Below are 24,150 nucleotides of genomic sequence, written 5' to 3'. Positions count from 1 at the left end.
AGTTCTTACTCACAGCAGAGCTGGTGCCATTACCTTCATTGCATTACATCACAAGGGAGTTTGTCTTCTGTGAAAACTTCACGGACTGTTCTCAATAGTTCATGGAATCTTATGGATTCTTCATGCTGAAGTTTTGCTGTTCAGTCATAACATTTCACTTAAGTTTTTGCTTCCTGCTGTTAGTCTAATTCCCCAGTATAGGCTTCTTTACTCTGAATTTTCTCCGCCCCCTACCTTCCTTTTCTGCTCACTCTTCTAAATTATGCTTATTCCCTTTTTTTGTTGTTGTTGTAAGAATTCAGATGGGAATTCCTACAATTTCCAAATCAACAAATTAACTCAATGTCATCTGGAAATCCAATCCATGGCGCAATGGCCACTTATGAATATATATTAGATACTATTTCCACTTTTATTTTATTCATTACACATTCAATGTATTAATTAAAAAGAACTAGTTATAGGAATTTCAAAATTAATTTCAAAGTTCTCTCCTCTTCCAAATCTGGCTGTCTATCCTAACAAAAATACCAATTCAGTCTTTATGATTTGCTGTAGAGAAAGGATTATTCCCCTTCTTCTGAAATGGTCTTCACTAAGCGTCTCTTCTATGTTATCTCTCTCTCTCTCTTTTATATTATTCTGGGAAGTATTTTTGAAGCATGTGAGGAGATTAAAATTGTGATAATTTGTACAATTTGCAGCATTAGCTTTGTTTGTATGCTTTTGTTACTGACATAATTACAATTTTGTTTGAGATCTCCCAGTATTTTCCCTTTTCTGCAACTTTCTTTAATAAGCTGAACTCAGATTTTTATCACACTGCCTGCTTTCTTTATCAGTTCTGTTCTCATACTATCCTGACTTCGTGCTTTTCCACTGTTCAGTATGCGAATTGCTCTTATCCTAGAAGATCAGGTCCTTTATCCTTGCTTGTGCAATCTATTTTGACTATTACATTCATATTTAAATCTTATCTATTGTACAGTTGCTTCAAATACTGTTTCTAACTGTTTTCTATATTTTTTTGGAATTTATCAAGATCTTTTTGTTTTAATCTTTTATCATATTTCTAGTATTTCTACAATAGTCCATTTTCTTTCATTCCATTTTCAGTGAATCTTTCCTGCATTCCAACATAACTGTTTCATGGTGCATGTGCCTGAAAGTTTTTTCACTTGGTTATACTATAAATTAAAGATGCCAAGAAATTATATTCTTGGTATCATCCTTTATCCTAGTGTAAGAAAACAAAGTTTGTGCAGGAAGTCACTTCAGATGTCTGTAAGGATATGTGCGTTGCATTATGGTATACTAAGGCAACTGATGCAAAGTCATTAGCTTCTATAGACAAAAATAGCCCAGTTGTGAAGTGAATTCGCATGCAAACTTTGTTTGCTTATACTTGGATAAAGGATGAAACCAAGAATATAATTTCTTGGCATCTTTAATTTATTTTTAGTGCATTCCTGTTATTATTCCCTGTGTAGTTCAGCGAACGTGGATGTGTCATCCACATCACTAGATCGCCCAAAGGAAGAGCGTTGCAAGTTCTGTTCTAGTCCTGAATAGTCGATATCTGGCACAGGTATCGTATACAGCCCATAGGATGGCATTTTGAACTGATATGTATGCAAACTTGAAATAACCACAGATCGTGGTTATTTCAAGATTTTTTTTGTCTGGCCTGGCTGGCCGAGTTAGTGAATCTGCTCTCCAGCCAAAAGGCTGTAGGTTCGAATCCTGCATTGGGCATGGATGTTTGTGGAAATACTAGTGGTGGTGGTGGGCAGTAGATGGCATTGATGTAGTTGCAGTTTGTTGTAGTTGGCGGATGAGTTGTATGACAGTTATAGAGTAGGTGCCCTCCCCGATGAGTCTTTGGACTCCCTGGAGGTGTCACATAATAAGAATAATTCTTCTTATCCTATTCTCCTCCCATCAACATCAATAACTGAAATCATCTAATTTGTTATCCAAGTTTTCTAGGTACTCTTCTTATGTTGCCCAAGAACTGCTGCTGTTTGATATTGTTTTATTAATTTCCAAGCATTTTTTTTTACCCAAGATGTTTTTTCTGATTGTATATTGTTTCCCATAGCATTAAAACGAGATTCAAGAGACAAGTCAGTTGTCCTAGCTTTTAACACATTATATCTTCTTCGAAAGTTATCTGACATGCAGATAACTTTTGAAGAAGATATAATTACTACTGTATTTAGTGTTATTAAGTTATGTAAATATCAAGTTGTGCATTTCTTTACCTTTTTTATGCTTATTTAATGAATGTCTTTTGGGTTTTTGAATTTGAAACCTGACAAGGCTGTTTAGTGAGATCTGACTGCAGAACAAAACAAAACAAACAAAAAATAATAAATTCAATATCCATATTTTGAAAAGTTTAAAGTGTCCAACAGAAGTCAAACATTCTGACAAGAAACTTCCCTCTCCCTTACTGGTTACATTCATAAAGACTTTAAAATTAACTGAAACTAAACTGGCCTGGTTGGCCAAGTGGTTAGCATCCACTCTTCAACTAAAAGACTGTAGGTTCGAATCCCGCTGTGGACATGAATGTTTGCGATTATCTGTGGAAATACTAGTGGTGGTGAGTGGTAGATGGCGTTGGTGTAGTTGCGGTTAGTTGATTGAGTGATGGAGATAGAGTTGTAGAGTAGGTGACCTCCCTTGATGAATCTTTGGACTCCCTAGAGGTGTCATGTAATAATAATAATAATAAACTGATTAATACAATTTTATTAATGCATTTTATATTAAAATAAACCATATTTTGAAATAATAACGAACACTGAAAAGCATACAAAGTATGTTCAGTCAGTGAAAAAATTAGATCCACTCTTCAGATTTAATATTAAAATACACTATATCAAATTAACTGGGTTTTACTGTATAAAATGGATTAATGCAGGTTAGGACTACCTATAGAAAATAAAACAGTACAATAAAAAGCTACAATAAGATCAATTAGAAAGATCATAAACAGAAAACTTAAGAAAGAAAAAATATGCTGATACATATAAGAAACAGTATAAACTGTAGTGGATTACTGCAGTATATTTATTCTTACTATAGTACCATTATAGTGAACTCACTATAGCCAACTATCAATCCAAAGCTACATAGCATTAGTAAAATTTTTGTTTCTCTATGTTTTTGTGTGTCATTTGTGCATGGTGCAGGTAAGAAAGAAGACAGATGTAGGTGTTGAATTGGTCAAAAAAAACAGTTAAGAAACACTGAGATGGATAGTGTCTGAAAGAAATGTCAGATATTATGACACTAGTTAATAATGCTCAGAACTATTGAGCAATTAATTTCCATATTACAACAATATGATAGCATAGCAAAGCAATGCAACCTACCGAGGATGAGTTCGAGAACTTGTATACAACCTAGACAGCAACCTCGAAAGCTCCAAAAGAGCAGCAATTCCACTACCATTTGAATCTGCTCCATAAGCTAATGACTAAAGAGATGGATAATATATATATATATATATATATATGAATATTATTATACTGTAAATATATTACTGGAATTTCATAGGGGCAATTTTTTTTACTGATTTGAATTTAAATTGGAGTATCATGATAAGTAAATTTTAGAACATCAATATCAATAATGCTGGTTGTAAAGCACTGGCATTTTATAATTACAGTAACTACCTTGTTTTATTTTCTTTTTGGATGAACCATATGATTTGAAACTAAGCACAAAACTATGATAAACTGCTGATATATGCTTCTGTAAAGCCTCACAAACATTTGAGACTTTCAAAATTTGATATAAAATTAAAGGGCACAATCATGAAGCTACAAACTTAATCATTTATTTATTCACCTATAACAAAGGATAATGAAAAGAATTAGTAAATAAACAATTAAAATTCAAACCAGAGTAGCACTTTTCCAATACTTTGTTGCTATTACCAATAATATAATGGGCATATTATTATTCAGGCCTCCATGGAGTCAAAAGACTCATTGCAGGAGGTCCTTCCTAGGAAACAAAGTCTATCAAGACTCATCATGGGAGGTCGCTCCTAGGAAACACAAAGTCTATCTCACCACTCCTTAAACTTATTGACTGCTCTCGCTCTCACCACTCTATCAGGCAATGCATTCTACGGTTCAACCACCCTCCATGCAAAGAAACCACTCCTCACCCTCTTGCTCATAGTCTCCTATCATAACTTCCAGGGATAGCCCCTTGTCATCTCTCCTTCCCACTGTTCAACCACGCGAAAGAACTCCCCAGTGTCAGCCCTGTAACTACCTCTCAACAGTTTAAAAGTCTCAATCACATCACCTCTCCTTCTACCTACTAAACTCTGCAGTCCACATTCCCTTAGCCAATCCTCATAACTAACATTGTACAATCCTGAAACCATCTTTGTTATCTGCCCCTGTACCCTTTCCACAGTTAATTTATCTCCTTCAAATCCTGGGGACCAAATCTGAGAACAACAGTCTAATCTGATCAGAGTCTTATATAACGACTGATAACTCTTTTTATCTCTGCAGGTCAGCGTTCTTCTCAGTATTGCAGCAATCCTCTGTGCCACTATCCTGATATATGAGCATTATGAGCTTGATTCATTATGTTATTTGAAATTAATGACTTCTAATAAAAGAGCAATTGACAACATGTCTATAATATCAATTGAAAAAGATATTGCAAAAACATTAAATTATGACAATATAATAGATGTGTTTGCAAATGAAAAAGCTATAAAAATTTCTTTATAAAATATGCTGAACTTATTTGTTTTTATTATATTATTTTATATTATACCTATGTCATGTATTTCTTTAATTTATTTGTTATTGAATATGAATAAAAATTTATTCTTATTTAATAGATTATTTATTTATACAAATACATAATTAGATTTACAGGCAACTCATTTTGATGAGGTTAATAGTAAGTATTTAACATATTGCATTTAGTAAAATTTAACTTGTTACATTTAAATTTTTAAAAATTTTTGTCATTTTTGGGTTGGGAGGCACAAGTCAGACGCTTGCCACAGGCGCTTTATACCCTCGTTACGGCACTGCTAGAGTAAGACACAGATAATTTGAATTTTGATATGATTTTTAAATGTAGCTATATAATACACACAGAAATCGGAAAAAGTAATCACTTGGGAAATTATAATTTTTCTGGATTGAACCAAAGAAAGGCTTAAATAACTCATTTTACTTATTAATACACAACCTTCTTTGACTATAATAACACAAGCCATGAAAGCTCTGGCAGAAAATAGGACTGTCAGTACATCATCAACACTGTTTCCCATTGTAAATATGAGCAAAAAAGTTAGAAATTATTTACAGAAAATTATAAATATTTATAAAAGACTTGTGTATATTGGTGTCATAAACAAGTCAGTTCACATTTTATGCACACAAAACAGATGAAATTCAGAAAACACAAACATCAACTCATGACAAATGACAACATTCAATTGGATTGCTTTATACAATAACCCATCACAGTCACTGATGACTTAGGTGGAGCGATTGTCTCAGCATACACCCTGCCTCACCTTCTAGACTGTTTTAAACCACTGGAACGCTAAGAATTTGTATTTGTTTAAAGGGCTCAAAGGTGTCCATATTTGTAATTGCACAATCATGATATTAACACAAATGTCATACAATGTTTACACATCAAAACGTCTCCTAAAAATGAACACTAAAAGAAAAGAAAAGAAAATGTCTCCTCTTCATGAGCATCATAATATCATGTTTAATTTTAGGAATCACACGAAGCCAGCAAACAATTAGAACAGTTTTAAAAAAGGAATAAATGCAGAGATATATCAGCAAAATTGCTATTCCCTAGTTGTGCGCACCGCACACCTGAATATTCTAAATACACACTTTTTTTTTTCTCGACACACTGATGTATAAAAGCTAAGAATGAACTACATTTTTACCTGTATATGAAAAAATTTTCATGACTACAGCAAAATGCGGACATAAATTTATTGCCAGCATACTCCTCCTTTAATGTATATTAGGCCTAGTGGCCTATTGCAATTAGAAACTGTGACCACCTCGAGGAAAAGGTGGTAAGCCTTTGCCTCCAGGTATGTGTATGTCCTATGTCTGTAGATGTGTGTTCATGGGGGAAAAAAAAACCACGTTTCTGGGTGAAAAAACCCCCTACTTGCGTATGAGAATGGCTAACTCACATTTATTCTCACATCTTTCTGAGCAAAGGGCTTCGCTTATACCAACCAAGCTACGGAAGCGCTGCCAACATACTAATAAATTATTGTAAAATCGTGTATATAAGGACTTAATTCAAAAACCTCTTGTGTACTGATTTTACAGGTAAACAAAATTCACTAAAAATACTTGCGAGTTAATGGAGAAATTTTCATATTTTTTAATTTTGGAAATAAATTTTTTTATATTACTAAATATTGTCACCTTAAAGGGTTTTGTAAAAGAACAGAAAAATAAGTGTAAGATTAATAGTGTCTAAAGAAACCTCTTAGTCATCCGTAATTCTAAACGGATTAAGGTTATTTATACTAATGACCTGGGGCAACTGCAACCTCGAGGGTCAACAGTTCACGGGGTTCTCCCGACTAACTGCACCAATCGACGAGAGTGACGGGTGCAAACCACCAAAGTACCTGGTGGGGGACGATGATGTAAGCAAAAACAAAGGTCATCAGGACCATATAAATAGCAGTTCGCTACGTTGAAACGGAGTCTTGTCTTTTTCTTGGAGTACGAGTTTGAGTCGATCCGGTTCTGGGTCAGCGAGAAGTTTTGAGGTCACATGGGTTTCCGTCCTGAAGTTACAATGTACGCTACGGCAGCAGAGTTTTGCTAACATCGTCGGAGATAATTTGTAACCTGTAATTGGAGATCTGTGTTCCAGATAGAAAAATGTCGAGAGATGGACGCGACTAAGATAAGCCGTTTTAGAAGAATTTAGATGCAGATTTTCCATGCCGCGAAGTTCCTGATTTCCGCTGATAATTAAGATGGATCTCACAAGCCCCGGAAAAGGCACCCCAGTTCAATGCTAATCAAATGGGAACAGAAGATTTCAAGGATCATTCAGAGAGGTACAGACTTCTGTTCAAGTAAGATCTTTTCATTGTTTAGCTAGAGAAAAAGATTGTGACAGTAATTTAATTAAGGGACTTGTTTTATAGTGATACTTGAGGACTTTAGGCCTTATGCTGATAGTTGAGATATTTTGTTATATGTGAGAGAAAGTCTGGTTAAAAATTGAAAGTGAAATATCGTATATTTTATGTTATAGCTATTGCCTAAGCCTGCAGAATGTTATGTAAGATTAATCTGAGTATAACCAAGTTTAATGAGAGAAAATTATATATATGTGGTCTTACTAGAATTGAATATGATGAGGAACTAAATTGTAAACATAGTCATTAGTTGTAATTTGAAGCATAGAAGCTAATTTACTTAGTACTTAAAATTGACCCATTGTACATTTCATTGATGTTAAATAAATTGTTTTCTTGTTTAAATAACTTGTCTAATTTCTATTTCCAATGCACTACTCATTAATTCGAATCTGTGTGAGCCTTAAAAATAGATATTGTCATGACTGCATAACAGGAAATTTAAGTTGATAGATTTACTTAGAATTAAGAGAGAAAAGTTCTGTGTGGTTTCCTGTGTGTTATTCTTTGGAGGGAGATTCACTTCCCACCCACGAATTTGGTGGCACAGCTAGAAACTAAATAAATTTTCCAAATTCAGTTGAGAATAAACACCAGTAGGTCAGACAAAGAGATTGGCTCCAGCCAGAGGCGATTTCTTTGTTCTGTAAGTTTTGCACACGTGAGCTTTATTATTTGCAGCCATAAGTGATGTATAATAAAGGTAAAGAAAAAAGGTTTAAACAAGATAACTATAGTTTTATTACAAAGGCACAGAAGACAAGATGTATTTTAATAAGATAATAAATAAAATTAGCATATTTAACATTATACTACACAAAGAATGTGTTATAAAAAATTTCATACAAATTAAATTGCAATATGTTTTTGGCAAAAGTTACAAATTTCATAAGGACCTAATGAAGGAATTAATATATAGTGCTTACTGAAAACTATACAGAGATATTTCAGTATGGAATATTTCCACCCCAAACTGTGATGTAGTTCTCACGTCATATCATGTTTTGCACCAAGTGATTCAGGAGTTCTTGAGGCAAACTGGCCCAATCCTCTTTCAAAATGAAGGTCTTGTTTGTTTTCTGGTGGGGAATTTCAAGCAGCAGTGTGTTTCCCTATTGCTTCCCAAACATGTTGTATGTTGTTCAGATGTGAAGAGCAAGGCCGTCGCCAGGTTAGATTGCGCCCTGAGGCAAACAATTAAATATTGTCCCTGATGGATTATAAGACAAAATATAAGAAAACCTCCAATTGCTATTTTATTTTATTACAAGAGAAACATTAATGCAAAACAATTACGTAATAATATTAATTATATGTTTGCTCTACAGGGTTATCGCACAATAAAATTGTTTATGAGCTCTTCTAAATTTAAATTATAAGCTATGTCCACCTCTATCGATTGTTAGAGCAACCAATCTTTCTTGGGTCATTGCTGTTCGCAAATAATTTTTAATTGGTTTAAGCTTGGAAAAATTTATTTCCTCACTTGCTACGCAAACAGGAATTGTTAGCATAGCAACAGCGCCTACCGCAACATGGCTGGATGAGAGCCCTTATTAAGCCACGCCGTGAGGCAGGCCGCCTCTACGCTACACCCAGTCGACGGTACTGGTGAAGAGCGTGCTGGTCACTCAATTTGATTAGCATCCTTGGTCTCCAGAAATGTCTTCACTGCTCATGTACAATGTGATATGATATTGTCATCCATAAAAATGAATTCTTTGCCTACAGCATCATGGAACAATGAAACATGACATTCAAGAACTTTGTTGCAATATTTTTCACTAGCCATAGTCCCTTCTGGCACATAGGCCTACTTGTTGCAGACATCTTGCCACAGTTTTCTGAGATATCCACATACCTGTGTGTTTGAATGTAGCTGTTTTGCAATCTGACCTGCTGTAGTACGTTGATTATGTTTGGCTGTTATAACCAAAAATCTTGCTCCACGGTAGAGCAAGGGTGACATCTTAACAAATGTCTGGAACACATTCCATTAGTCTGAAACACTGCCCAGAGCTTGGATACAATGCTATGTGAGATTTTAGCAATATCAGTAATTTTGGGGCTTTCTTCAAGTTTCCCAAGAATTCTTTCCTGCATGAAATTATCTATATGATGTCTTTGAGACATTACAAGACACCCAAGTTTGCACTATTCCTTCACAAAAAGAGTTTCCTTTAAACACGATCTGGTTAGCATAGTCTTCTGCCTTTTATCCTGTTGAGTGCAATTATGTGACCCCTTTGTCCATGATTCAAAAATTTGAATGCATACCTGCTTTCTACTCAAAATCATCAGTTATACAAATTGCAACAAGCTGATTTCTCTGAATTTGCAGTTATTGCAGTCTTCAGAAATTGTGTTTGTATTTAGGTTTTAGACACCAGATGTTTTGTGTGTGTGTCAGTGGAGGCCCGTGAAGTTTTAAGTGGGGGGTGCTGTCTATACAAAATAATTTTTAAAAAAATTATTTTTTCCTAATTAGTAACCAATTTATTAATAAATAAATATACAGATTTCCAGATTTATTTATTAATAAATTGGTTACTAATTAAGAAAAAAAGTTTTTAAAAAATTATTTTGTATAGGCAGCAACCCCATTTAAAACTTCACAGGCCGCCACTGGTGTGTGTACACTCACTTTCACACAGACGTATGGTCTTGCAGTATGTATATTCTACAAATATTTCCATGGTAAATGCTCATCTGAAATAACATCAATAATTCCTCCACTCAGTACTAAGCTCAGTGGAACACGTGCAGCTGCTGCACAACATCCCTTCATAGTACACCTAGAAACAAACAGAACAAGTTTCTTTTCTTATTCCTTCATCCCTGCAACTGCTGCATGTGGAACAGTCTCCCACCAGCTGTGTTCACCAAGGAATACAATTTAAAGTCATTCAAATCAGATTCTGTGCACAAATTCCTCCTTTCCCAACCCACTACCCATACACGGTACTAATGTACTATAGGTTGGCCAACCAACCTCCTGTGTATGGGTTCAACATAAAAAAAAAAAAATGAAATCGAACCTGACATCATAGGAAGAGATGATGGGCTAGACATATTGCTCGAAGACAAGATCAAAGAAGTACTGGATTGGATTCCACAAGAGGAAAAACAACCACGATGCTGGCCTAAATCACAGTGGATTGATGACATCATCAGATTTGCAGGAGTGACATGGGAAAGGGGAGCCATGGACAGACAGTTTTAGAGTAATCTTGGAAAGGCCTTCGTCCAGCAGCAGACTGACAATGGCTGATGATGATAATATATAAACACACACTATATATACAGGAGTCTCCCTCTTATCCATGGGGAATATGTTCCAAGACTCCCCACAGATAGTACCGAACCCTATGTATACTGTTTTTTTGCATCCATACATACCCGTGCTAAAGTTTAATTTATAAATTAGGCTCAGTAAAATATTAATAACAATAACTAATAATAAAATAGAACAATTATAACATTTTGTAATAAACATTTCTTTCTTATTTATTTATTAATTACACTGGCCAACAAAAAAAATTTTTTTTTCTGCTGATTATGATCTGACACTTGTTTTTTATTCATTTGGGTGTGCTGATTTCAAATATCAAACCCATTTTTCTCTATCATGTCAGGTTTTTCCTCTATGGCATTTTCTTTTTGCTAATTTGTAAGTTTTTGATAGTTTTAAGGAGGCAGTACTATTTAGAGGATCAAAAAAAATCGATTTTTTAATATTATTTTCTGAATGTAGGAACAGATTTTTAAAAGTACATAACTTTTTATCAAGAAATTCAAAAAATTCCCGAAGATATAGTCTATTATTCAAAGCGGTGTGCAGATCAGAATCGGAGCGCTCACCGCTCTCACTTGTTAGTAAACGAATAAATGCGTAAGAACCTGCAACGGCACATACTGGCGCTTTGAATGCAAGAGAGGCCGATAACCAACCTAATACATTTAGGTGATGAAAAGTAGGCGATGACAACTGCCTAAAACAAATGAATGCTATATGCGTCATAGCGGACAAAGAACAATCGAAATCAGTCAATCGTTAATCGATCGTGAAAGTATGATGAGCGCTAATAATGTTTCAATAAAGTCTCTGATTTTTTTTGTCTTGTTAATTGCATGTTTGTCGGCAGTGAAGAAAATACATCATGTCTACTACTCGAAATTGTGTCAATAGTGTAGATTCCTTCTGCTACATTTGTGGCAGCTTTACTGTTCCCAGTCAAAGGACAAATATCACTGATTTCGTTAAGAAAGTGTACTTTGCATACTTTGACGTAAAAATTGCAGATCAGGACAAGTCATGGGCTCCAAATAAAGTGTGGAAGTCATGTGTGGAAAATTTACGACAGTGGAGCAAGGGAAAACGCCAAAAATTAGCTTGTGGCATTCCAATGATTTGGCGTGAACTGAAAAATCACATAGATGATTGCTACTTTTGTTTAGTTCAGACTTATGGTTATAATAAGAATAAGAAAAAAATTGTGTATCCAAATCTCGACTCAGCAATTCGACCAGTTGCTCATTCCAATGAAATAGCCATGCCAATTTATAAAGGACTTCCTTTACTTGAGAACGAGCATGATCGGGATATGCCAGATGTTCTTGAGGAGCAAGACCCAGATATTGATTTAGATAATGAAAATTTAATTTCTAGTTCTGGACCGCAACGTTTTACTCAAGCGGAATAGAATGACTTAGTAAGATTTGGGCATATCAAAGGAATCATCGGAATTGTTAGCTTCAAGATTAAATGAAAAAACTTACTGGAGCAAGATACGAAGATAACTTTTTATCGTAGCAGGGAAAGTAATCTTGTACAATATTTTAAACACGAGTGTGAGTTTGTTTACTGTAACAATGTGTCAGGTTTACTTACTGAAATCAGTGTTGTACAATATCATCCAAATAAGTGGCGTTTATTTATCAACAGTTCAAGCAGAAGTCTCAAGTGTGTCTTACTATACAATGAGAATGTATATGATTCAATTCCTATTGGCTATTCAGTCCATTTAAAGGAAACATATGAGGACATTAAAAAGGTTCTGAAGTTATTAAAATATACAGACCATAACTGAATCATCTGTGTGGATCTTAAAATGGTGAACTTTTTACTTGGTTTTCAAAGAGGATATACAAAGTTTCCATGTTTTCTATGCTTCTGGGATGGTCGAGCTAGAAACCAACACTGGAGTCAGAAACATTGGCCTCTTAGAATATCCTTAAATGTCGGAGAACAGAATGTTATAAATCAACCTTTAATCAACAGAGAAAAAATCATTTTTCCACCTCTACACATCAAAGTAGGTCTTATGAAGCAGCATGTTAAAGCTTTAGATTTGCAAGGTGACTGTTTCCGATACATGTGAAAAATTTCCATGACTTAGTTATGAAAAAATTAAAGCCGTGTATTTGATGGACTGCAAATTAGAACTTTAATGAGAGACCCAAATTTCATCAACTCTATGAACGAAATTGAGAAAGAGGCCTGGACTTCATTTACGATGGTTGCAAATAATTTTCTTGGAAACAAAAAAGCATGCAATTACAAAGATCTAGTGGAAACAATGCTTGAAAATTTCCAGCACCTAGGTTGCAACATGAGCATAAAGCTTCATTTCCTATACAGTCATCTTGATAGATTTCCCAAGAATTTAGGTGCTGTAAGCGATGAACAAGGTGAAATATTTCATCAAGACTTAAAAACTATGGCAGATCAGTACCAAGGAAGATGGGATTCTCACATGATGGCCGAATACTGTTGGAGTATTCAAAGGGATTGCCAAAACAGAACACACAGCAGAAATTGCTACAAGCAAAAATTTATTCCCTGAAACTCATGTGTAAGTAAAATTGTTATTTTTTTATAAATATTCTTGTAATTTTTAATGAATATTGTTAAGTAGTTATGTATCTAATTATCGGCCTCTCTCGCATTCAAAGCGCCAATATGTGCTGTTGCAGATTCTTACGCATTTATTCGTTTACTAACAAGCGAGAGTGGCGAGCGCTCCGATTCTGATCTGTGCACCGCTTTGAATAATAGACTATATCTTCGGGTATTTTTTGAATTTCTTGATAAAAAGTTAGGAACAGATTTTTAAAAGTACATAATTTCAGAAAATAATATTAAAAAATCGATTTTTTTGATCCTCTAAATAGTACTGCCTCCTTAAAACTATCAAAAACTTACAAATTAGCAAAAAGAAAATGCCACAGAGGAAAACCTGATGTGATAGAGAAAAATGGGTTTGATATTTGAAATCAGCACACCCAAATTAGTAAAAAACAAGTCTCATATAAAAGTCGGCAAAAATTGTGTTGGACTGTGTTATTTTACAAAGTCGAGACCTTTCACTTTTTTACTTAAAAGGAAGCACTTTACGGCTTCTCTTCACTTTACGGCATATCTGAATACACCACTCTAGCGATTTGATGCCATTATCAAATGAAATAAGGGTTACTTGAACACAAGCACTGCGATACTGTAACAGTCGATCTGATAACCGAGAACTACTCAGAATGGTGTGCAATTTAAAACTTATAAATTGCTCATTAATAAAAGAAAGAGACAAAAGACTTTATTTTGGCAATGTAAAATTACATAGGCAAAGTGGATATTAGACCCAACATTATTTCAAAGCCGAATGATTGTAGAAAGTATGAAAGTTTCGTAAGTTGACTTGACTGCTTACGAGAATACAAACTTCGGCATCCCCGAGTTGCTTTAGCTTGCAGTACTTAAGTTAGTTCAGAGGCCTCTCTATAATTCAATTTCGGGATGCTGAAGATTGTATCTCGTAAGCTCTCAGGTCAAACTTATGAAATATTCATAGTTTCTACAAACATTCGACTTTGAAATAATGTTTGCATCTAGTATCCACTTAGTAGCCAATGTAATTATAAATTGTTTATTGCTGGAATTTTCCGTATAATATTTATGAACTGGGTTTCACTGTGGCTAGTGAACCCGTGGATAAAGGGGGGGGGGGCTATGACATATATATAGTCAGGAAAGATCAGCAGATTTTAAAAGTACTACCTTCATAGATGGGATAGACAGAGACCACTGGATTTATTCAAGTTAGGACAAAGGCGTAATGTTTTACATGCTTCTTTATAAAGATTTTCTATGAGGAAACGATTTTTATAAAGGATTCTTTTCTTGTTCCAATGAATTATGTTTAGTGAATAAAATAATAAATTTAGTTTAATCCTTTATCCAAGTGTGAGCAAACAAAGTTTATGCCTGAAAGTATCTTCAGGACTGGGGTAAGGTGGTACAACACCGGGCCACTCGATGCAAAGGTGGAGGAAGTAACATCACTCCTATCTCAGTATCTCCCATAATGCAAAACACATCTCCTTGCAGATATGTATAATGTTATGCATTAAGGGATTGGCCACTACCCAGACTAGTTTCGACCTTTATTGAGGTCTCTTCAGTGGGAGCCAGGCCCAAGTGGAGATACCAGGCAGAAGCATTAGCAAGGTTTAGTAACAAGTCCAGACAGTTGAGGTTCATGATATTATATGATAAGTAATATAAGACTTACGTTCTTCAATGTGAAGAAAAGCAGATCTTCATCTTTGTCCAAAATAAAATAATCCACAAGTGCAAAGAATTTGGTAGATGTCTGAAAAACTCAGAGGCAGAAGGTTATCCTTAGATGTGAGGAAGGTGGAGCAAAACGATTAAGCTTCCACCCCTATATCAGCAAGTTAGATTAAAAAGTTTTGGTTATTTAATGCTGAGACAACTAAGGCCACAAATAAAAGATATGTTTGTGAATCACTAGCTGATTTGCAGATTTTGCCAGTAGCAAAAAATAACTCTCAGGGAGAAAAATATCTGCCACCTCTACTAGACTGACTCATTTTTTGCTGAGAAGTGCTTATAAATCTTTACTTCATCCTTGATGGATTCTGATGACATCTTCCCAAACACAGGACACATGTACTTCTACGTCACCTCACTGATTATAAGGTATGTATGATTTCAATTATTGAGACAGACTGAAGAGAGAGAGGGAAGGAGAATGAAAATGGAAATAATGACTAGTGCAGAACATGGTAAGAATGAATCACCTGCCTGGCTAATAACATTCATTTGGATATGGCTGGTATTTTGAAAAAAATGAAACCTTCCAAGAGTATACAGGAAAAAATCATATATTCTATTAGACATATAAAAAGCAAGCATCTTCAGGACTGAGGCAACTCATGGTAGTCCTGAAGTATCTTCAGGACTATCATGAGTTGCCTCAGTCCTGAAGATACTTAAGGCACAAACTTTGTTTGCTTACACTTGGATAAAGGATTAAAGCTAAATTTATTATAGTCTAACCAAGTGGAAAAATCTTCCAACATCTTTCTCTAAATCCAGAGTAATTTAATAATAAGATGATACACCTTTTGGCAACTCGTATAAGTAAATATGACTTCTCCATTGTTTCTGCTTTAGTATCACCACTTCTGGGTCTGGCTCCCACTGACGAGACCTCAATAAAGGTTGAAACCGGTCTGGGTAGTGGCCCTTCCCTTAATGCATAGCATTATACATGTCTGCAAGAAGATGTGTTTTGCATTATGGGAGATACTTAGACATGGAGTGATTGCTTGGTCCACCTTTACCACGAGTTGCCTCAGTCCTGAAGATACTTCAGATGTAAACTTTGTTTGCTTACAATTGGATAAAGGATTAAAACTAAATTTATTATATTCTAACCAAGCGGAAAGAAAAAAACTTCCAACTGTTGGGTAATATATTTGCTGATTGTCGATGTTCTAAAGTCAGTTTGTTTCACAGGAAATAAAAATCCTACCATTTTTATATGAGACCTATATATGGTTAACCCTTTCAAAAACATATATAGATAAATAAACAAAATATATTCTATAATCGCACAGACCAAAAGACGTAGGCTTTTATCCATAACTAACTTTCTGGAAATCAGGGGCATCTAGACTCCACCTTTAGCCATTTTAACAAAAAATTAACCCATGGCTAAAATGGATTAATGATTTTAGAGGCATCAGGACAAGAGTACAACAAATTCCACCATCTTGTAATCCTAAATCCAAACACTCCCTTAATATCCATAATAGCACTTTTATCATCAAGCTTCCTGAGATGCAGGGTTAAAAACCTGAGTTTTTTCAATGGCTTGTTTGCCTGTGCTAAAGGTCGACATATATGAATTTTGCTATAACAAAAGAATTGAGGGTACTTACCCTCAACCCCTTCATAAAAGTAAAATTTATATATTTTAACTTGAAAATGGCAAAGTTATATAAAGAATTTTTAATTTTGGAATTTTATTTAAAAATTTGTAATCCATGTTAACTGTGTTTGTTGATCAATTCAATGAAGAGCGATCCTTATACGATTACACTTCAAGTTTTCTGACCCTCCTTTTACTTGGCATGCTCTCTCACACCTTTTTCTTTGAACAAAAGAAAATTTTATGGAAAGAAAATGCATGATGTTATATCTCAAAATTTCAAAATAAAGATAATTTTCAAAGGAAATTTTTTAATTATTACTAATAACAAATCTCCATAGAGTCAGCATTCTCATCACCAGAGGTCTCTGACAACCATAACACATTCATCATATCAAATCTCAATTTTTTTCACAACCGTAATGTTTTTAACGCATTTCTGAAATGTGTTAATGTTCTTAAGACATTTCAGAAATGTATTCCACTCACTCACCACTCTATGTAAAAAATAAACTCCTCACTCCCTTCTTCACAACACATTTATGGAATTGTTCCCTATGCCCTCATCCATCACTTCCTCCTCATCCTACGCCATATATTCTTTTCTCTTCCTCCTTTCCGAGGAGGAAGAGAGAAGTTTATGTGATATGTAAAATTAAACATATCACATAAACTCTCGAAGTAAATTTTGCAGGTTACACTTTCCTCAGTTTCATCCATAAGTCCTGATATTGCCTACATGCACTGTACAGTAGTCTTCGTAACACTTGTAGTGTATTTTCTAAAATTCACATCTCTGTCAACTACTACTCTTAACATTGCACATTGCTGCTAAGTTTATGTACTAGTGCAGTACATAACCTTACTCCTTTGGACTCCAAATACAAAATACATAGCATTTATTAGCATTAACAAAGAAACTTCATGCATGTGTGCATTCAAGCTAAATGTCTATTTAAATTTTCTTCATCTTTGATATCAGCATCACTCCTTATAACTCTGTCCAACTTTGGATCAAGAGAATGAGCATGAATATCTACTGTCCAGGGACAGAACCCATTCCTATCAAGTGCATCCCTCGAGGGGAGGGGTGGATGAGGGAAGCCCTAAAAAGGTTGCTTTGAATAAACAATAAGAAGTTGTGGAACAGTAGTATTATTACTACATATAAGGGATGTCCAGAAATTAAGTTCCGATGGGCTGTCAGAGAAACAAAAATATACTCACAAAAAAAACTTTATTGGAAATTAAAGTAGACATCTTTCACTACTTTTCTACGTAATTCCCGCCATTGTTCAGGCACTTATCATAACGGGGCACCAAAAGTTGTATACCTTTGTCATAGAAGGTTGCTGCCTGTGACAAACTATGCATTGACTGCTTCTTTGACCTCATCGTCGTCTTGAAACCGTCAGCCACCAAGGAAAGATTTCAGATGTTTGAACAGGTGAAAGTTGCTTGGCGTGAGGTCAGGACTTTATTGGGGATGATGGAATTGTTCCGGCTGAAGGTGGCGAGAAGTTGTTGTGTTACGCCAGCCATCTGTGGGTGGGTGTTATCATGAATCAAAAATAACGCCCCTGGCAAGCATGCCATGTCGTTTATTCTGGATTGCAAGACGCAGTTTTTTAAGGGTTTGGCAGTACATACTCATGTTGACTGTGGAGCCTTGACCCAAGAAGCCTACCAGCAAAATTCCTTGTCTGTCCCAAAACAGAGTGCACATGATTTTCCGAGCAGAAATCGTTATCTTCAATTTCGTCCTGCCTGGTGATGAGGTGTGCCTCCACTCCATGGACTTTGTTTGGATTCAGGGGTTGCATGCAACACCCAAGTCTTGTCCCCGGTGACAAGTCTGCTCAGGAAAGCATCACCATCCTCATGGTAGCGTGTCAAGAATTCCAACGCAATGCCCAGCCGATTCACTTTGTGTTGTTCCTGTAAGCAACTTTGCCACCTAGTGTGCACACAATTTCCTATAATTGTTTCTCCAACACAATTTCATGAAGACATGAATGTGAAACTTCTGGAAATTGTAGCGAGAGTGATGTCATAGCGAATCCTCTATTCTGTCGAATCTTCTCTTCAACTGAATGCACCAAATCGTCAGTCACTAAAGATGGTCACCCACTCTGTTCATCATCGTGCACACTTGTCCTTCCTTCATTAAAAAGTCTTACCCATCTTACCATTGAATCACTTATTGCATGTTCTCCAAAAACCTCAATAATTTGCTGATGAATTTCAGCTGCTTTAATGTTCCTCGCATTCAAGAAATGGATAACTGACCTAATTTCACATGCAGCAGGTGATTTGATTTTCTTAGACATTATAAACACACACCAAGAAGCATATGCACTGCGAGAATGTCTGAAAATGGCACTAATGCCTTACTAATTAATCAACAAACTCAGCACGCATGCGCACCATTACGATCGCAGTGCTGCAGTGAAAATATTTAAAAACAGAACTTACTTTCTGGATGTCCATTGTATTTCACGCATTCTGAGGAGAGGATCTCTCTTAGCAGTGACTTTACTCTAGAACCTAATATGATTGTGTCTTATAATGAATCTTATATTGCACTGGCTGAAGAATCAGAGCCACGTTGACTTACGGCTCTCTCTCTCACTCTCTCTCTGGGAAGTACATTAGCCTCCAGTATAAGTTAGCGCTATTGTGGACGAGGGACAGAAAATATAAGATCAACTACAGAGGTAAACTTTACATAGGCATATGCATTACAAGCCTACAAACTGTTTTGAATTGCAACTTCAATAGAAAAGCGGCAAAGCATATGAGATAATCAGACCTGTGCTGGAAATTTAGTCTAAGGTAATGCAATGCCGGAGGTGAAAGATTGTTGAAATTTGTCCAGGCTAACAGATTAGTTGTTACCAATACTTGCTTCCAGTAATACTCACAATATGTATACTTGAATATCAAACAATGAGAAATCAATCTTATATCTTATTATTAATGCTACATGGTGGTTAGCAATCATTTTGATAAATTATGGAGACTATAACCATGTTAAGAATAATTACTTTAATTTCCTGATGTTTCAACCTTCATATTAATTCACAAGCTATATTACATTTCAAACAGAATGCCAAAATAACAATAATTTGATCATTATTCTACTGGCCTATTCTAGTGGGAAGGAGGGGGGGGGGGAAACACCTACATCAGAGCTATATCCTATTTATATTGTCAGAGAATGAATTCATATCGATACTTTTAATACAGCAAAAATTGTGGCCTAATCAATAATTTAACATAATGTTTGTTTTATTAAGGCTAAGATCTATATTATTTTTTTTAAAGGTAGAATGTGGGTATCAAATCACTGGCACTTTTGCATACTATTTAAAATGTAATTCGCTAGCAAAGGTTGGTCGATTGGTAGAGCCTCTGCTACTAATGGCTCAAGCAAAAAGTTAAGCAAGCTTGAGCCCGGTTAGTAGTTGGAAGGGATGCAATCTTTCGATGCTATTGGCACACTCTCCCTCAATGAGTCTTTGGACTCCCTGGAGGTGTCAAATAATAATAATAAAAAATAATAATATAGTTATTTGTATACACTGCTTGAAAAGAAGTCAACAGATGTCACAGTGTGAGAAACAAACAGTCGTGGCAACCACCAAAGATGTAGGACTTCCTTTGCCGCAACGACCACAGCAATCCTATGGAACATACTTTCCACAAGCGCAAGATAACGATTGACTGGAATTTTGAACCATCCTTTCTGCAGGCACGTAATGAGATCCTGGCCTGTTGTGAGGCAGATATCGCTTAAGCTCACCTGATGTTCCAATTCATCCCACAGATGTTGAGGGTTGAGATCAGGCTCTGTGGAGACCAGTCAAGTGTGGTATGATCATTTTCACAAACCATTTAGTTAAAGCAGCAGCAGCCTTATGACAAGATGCACTGTCTTGCTGAAAGAGACAATGGTTAGTTCCATAGAAATGCTACAAAGCAGGGAGTAGTACATTGTCAAGAATGTTCAGATACCTCTCAGAGTATTGTGGTATGACAAACACTGAATGTCTCAGAGTTCAATGTTTGTGGTACCACAAACAGAGGTGTGAGGCAAAACTAGGACTATACTATCAAACTGCCACCTCTGAATTTCATAGTTGAGGTTATGAACTTTAGTAACAGATGTTTACCAGGAATTCACCACACCCATCCATCTGCTTGGTAGAGGGTGTAGCATGATTTGTTGCTCCATAACACAGCTTTCCAAGCTTCCATACCCCACTGTACATGCAGCATCATCATTGCATCAGTGATGGCGATGCTATGCTACATGTTGGTTCAGGTAATATGGGGATTGCATATTATTATTATTATGCGACACCTCCAGAGAGTCCAAAGACTCATCAAGGGAGAGCTTCGAATGATTGATCTCTTTCCAACTACTAACTGTGCTCAAACTTGCTTAACTTTTTGCTTGAACCATTAGTAGCAGAGGCTCTACCAATCGACCAACCTTTGCTGGTGCAGTGATATCTTGTTGAGAGTATGAATTTTAGCATATCACCATCCTGATTACTGTAGATCCAAAACAGTTTGGTCTCTAGAACATGGCATTTGGATTATCAAACACTTGGTCTCCCCACAGTATTGATGCAATATAGGCTTACACTCTTTTATATAGTGGAATTCATGTAAAAATATCCTGATAAAAACTGTCTATAACTGGAAAATTGTTGGAAGTTTTTTCACTTGGTTATACCATAAATTAAAGATACCAAGAAATTATACACTTGGTTTAATCATTTATCCAAGTGTAAGCAAACAAAAGTTTGTGCCTGAAGTATATTCAGGATTGGGGCAAGTCTTGATCCACCTTGATCACGAGTTGCCCCAGTCCTGAAAATACTTCAGGCGCAAACTTTGTTTGCTTACACTTGGATAAAGGATTAAAAAGTATATAATTTCTTGGTATCTTTAATTTATAGTATAACTAAGGTGAAAACTTCTAACAATCTTTCTCTAATCCAGAGTAATTTAATAATAAGGTGTGACACCTTTTGGCAAATGGTATAGAAAAATATGACTTCTGCATTACTTCAACCTTAATATCACCTTCTCAGCATCCTCTTCGCATCCAAATGAATTAGTGCAACAAGCAGCAAATTATGATGAAACAGACTTCTTCAAATATAGGAGACCCAAGGCCATCCTACTTCCAAATGAAGATCTTTAAATCGCACCCACTCAGGCAGAGCACTTAGCTCATAAACTTTTCCTCACACAGCAACCTTATCAGATAGCAGGGATTATAAAAGCATTTTGCTTCACCCTTATAGTCTTGCTTAATATAACCACCAGATCTGGCTCCCACTGAAGAGACCTCAATAAAGGTCGAAACCGGTTGGTGACTTGATTCCAGGGAAGCAGAGTTTCTGCCCAGGGTAATGGATGGCAATGCTGTAGCCAATGAACTTATAACTGAGGCTCGGCTGTCGCTGTTATCCCTCAGATGAGATATGAGCGGCTCTGCTCAGTGGTGGGATGGACCTGCCACTGGGTAGAGCCAACGCCGAGAGTTCTTCTAGGTGATGGGGTGAGCCTGCTGCTGAGTGGAACAACGCTGAGTTAAAAGATCCTTTGGGGCACTCATTGTTGGGTGATCTAGGGAATCATGAGTTTTTGGAAGGCTGCAAGGGGATGTGAAGTCATACCACCTTTACTACTAGCTGCCTAGTCCTGAAAATACTTCAGGTGCAAACTTTGTTTGCTTACATTTGGATATAGGATTAAACCAAGTATATAATTTCTTGGTATCTTTAATTTAAAGTATAACAAAGTAAAAAAAAAAAACTTTCAATAACTATCTATCTCTAATCCAGAGTATTATAATAATAAGGTGTGGCACTTCTTGGCAACTCGTATATAAAAGTATGACTTCTGCATTACTTCAACCTTGGTATCACCTCTGGGTCTGGCTCCCACTGATGAGACCTCAATAAAGATCGAAACCAGTCTGGGTAGTGACCCCTTCCATAATGCATAGCATTATATATGTCCGCAAGGAGTGCTTTGCATTATGGGATAAGGCAAGTGATGAGAAGTCATATCACCTTTACCACAAGTTTCCTCAGTACTAAAAATACTTCAGGCACAAACTTTGTTTGCTTACACTTGGATAAAGGATTAAACCAAGTATATAATTTCTTGATATCTTTAATTTATAACTGGAAAATCTGTCCTACATATGTTTTGCACCTTCTTTCCATTCCTTGGGGACCTTCTGTTACAAGGCTCTCATTAAATAATCAAGTTAATAGCTCCTTTGAGTCCTTTGCACATTTCCTAAAACTATGTGATGATATGTTATCTAATACCAGTCTTATTATCATCAGGTCAATATATTATATTATATCTGTTGCTTTCTCTTCTGGTCTCTGTGACCTTTGCTTCCTTCCCAATGTTGAGCCATATTTTGGGGAAGGTGATTTGGATAAAAACTCAGAATAAGCTAAGATGGAACAATTCATGTTCTTTTCATATCCTTCAGATTTCTTCATTTCAGTAAGTGTTAAGTAGTTTAATCTGAGGGAAGGATTACTTACCCAAAATGAACCATATTCTTTCAAGAAAATATCAGTATTTTCTTTCTCAATTAATGCTGCACTACTTTGAGGGTCAGCTAGACTTTCAATACATGCAGGTGCAAACTTGACTTATTTGCCAGTTTACTTACTTGGGAAATGGAGTAAAAAATGCTGCACTACTTTGAGGGTCAGCTAGACTTTCAATACATGCAGGTGCAAACTTGACTTATTTGCCTGTTTACTTACTTGGGAAATGGAGTAAAAAACCAGGTTTAAAATAGCTTGGCATCTTTAACATTTATTTTACCCAAAGTAATAAAATACTTTCTACATTTATATCTCTCATCCTGAGATTTTTATTTAATAAGGTTAAAACACCTTATGGTAACTTGTTCTGGTAAAATACTTATAAGCTCTGTATTACTAAAATCTTGATATTTCTAGCCTGGCTCCCACTGATGAGACCCCAATAAAGGTCGAAACCGGTCTGGGTAGTGACCCCTTGCCTTTAATACATAGCATCATACATCTTCTCAAGGAGATGGGCTGTGCATTAAGGGTAAATATTAAGAATAGTGATCAGAGCTTATTCTACCTGTACCATGAGTTGCCTTGACTTGCACTACTTTGAGGGTCAGCTAGACTTGCAATATGTGCAGACACAAACTTGGCTTATTTGTCTGTTTGCTTACTTGGGAAATGGAGTAAAACCAGGTTTAAAATAGCTTGGCATCTTTAACATATATATATATACACACACACACACATATATATATATATACACATACATACATACAGTGGACCCTTGAGCAACGCGGGAGTTAGGGGCGCCGACTCCCCGCATTGTTTGAAAATCTGCGTATAACTTTTAACTCCCCAAGAATTAACTACTAATAGCCTACTGTTGACCAGAAGCCTTACGGATAATATAAACAGTCAATTAACACATATTTTAGTATGGTGTTTGTGTGTGTATGAATTATATACTATATTCTTACAATAAAGTAAGCTAGAGAAAATAAAATGTTTTTAAAGAAAATCATAAGGAAATGAAAATAAATTTACAGTACTGAACTGTATTTTTATCGATACCATAAGTTTACATCATCTGTTTACAAAATGAATAGTATGTCTGTCAGTACTTATG

The 24,150-nt window shown here is 35.7% G+C and overlaps 1 protein-coding gene across 1 annotated transcript in view; it reads right to left on the bottom strand.

Annotated features, from left to right (window-relative positions):
* LOC150098243 (BOS complex subunit ncln) overlaps positions 1 to 24,150 on the bottom strand; it is a 351,007-nt gene that overhangs the window by 173,081 nt on the left and 153,776 nt on the right. The window contains exon 6 of the mRNA XM_090406188.1: positions 3,384 to 3,487. Within this exon, the coding sequence (XP_090262314.1) occupies positions 3,384 to 3,487 (104 nt within the window). The remainder of the gene's footprint in view (positions 1 to 3,383; positions 3,488 to 24,150) is intronic.

This window comes from Typopeltis vanoorti, chromosome 16, assembly GCF_054136105.1.
Source record: "Typopeltis vanoorti isolate ZY-2024b chromosome 16, IOZ_Tvanoo_1.0, whole genome shotgun sequence".
Taxonomy (NCBI): domain Eukaryota; kingdom Metazoa; phylum Arthropoda; class Arachnida; order Uropygi; family Thelyphonidae; genus Typopeltis; species Typopeltis vanoorti.
This window is presented reverse-complemented; position numbering and strand designations above follow the sequence as displayed.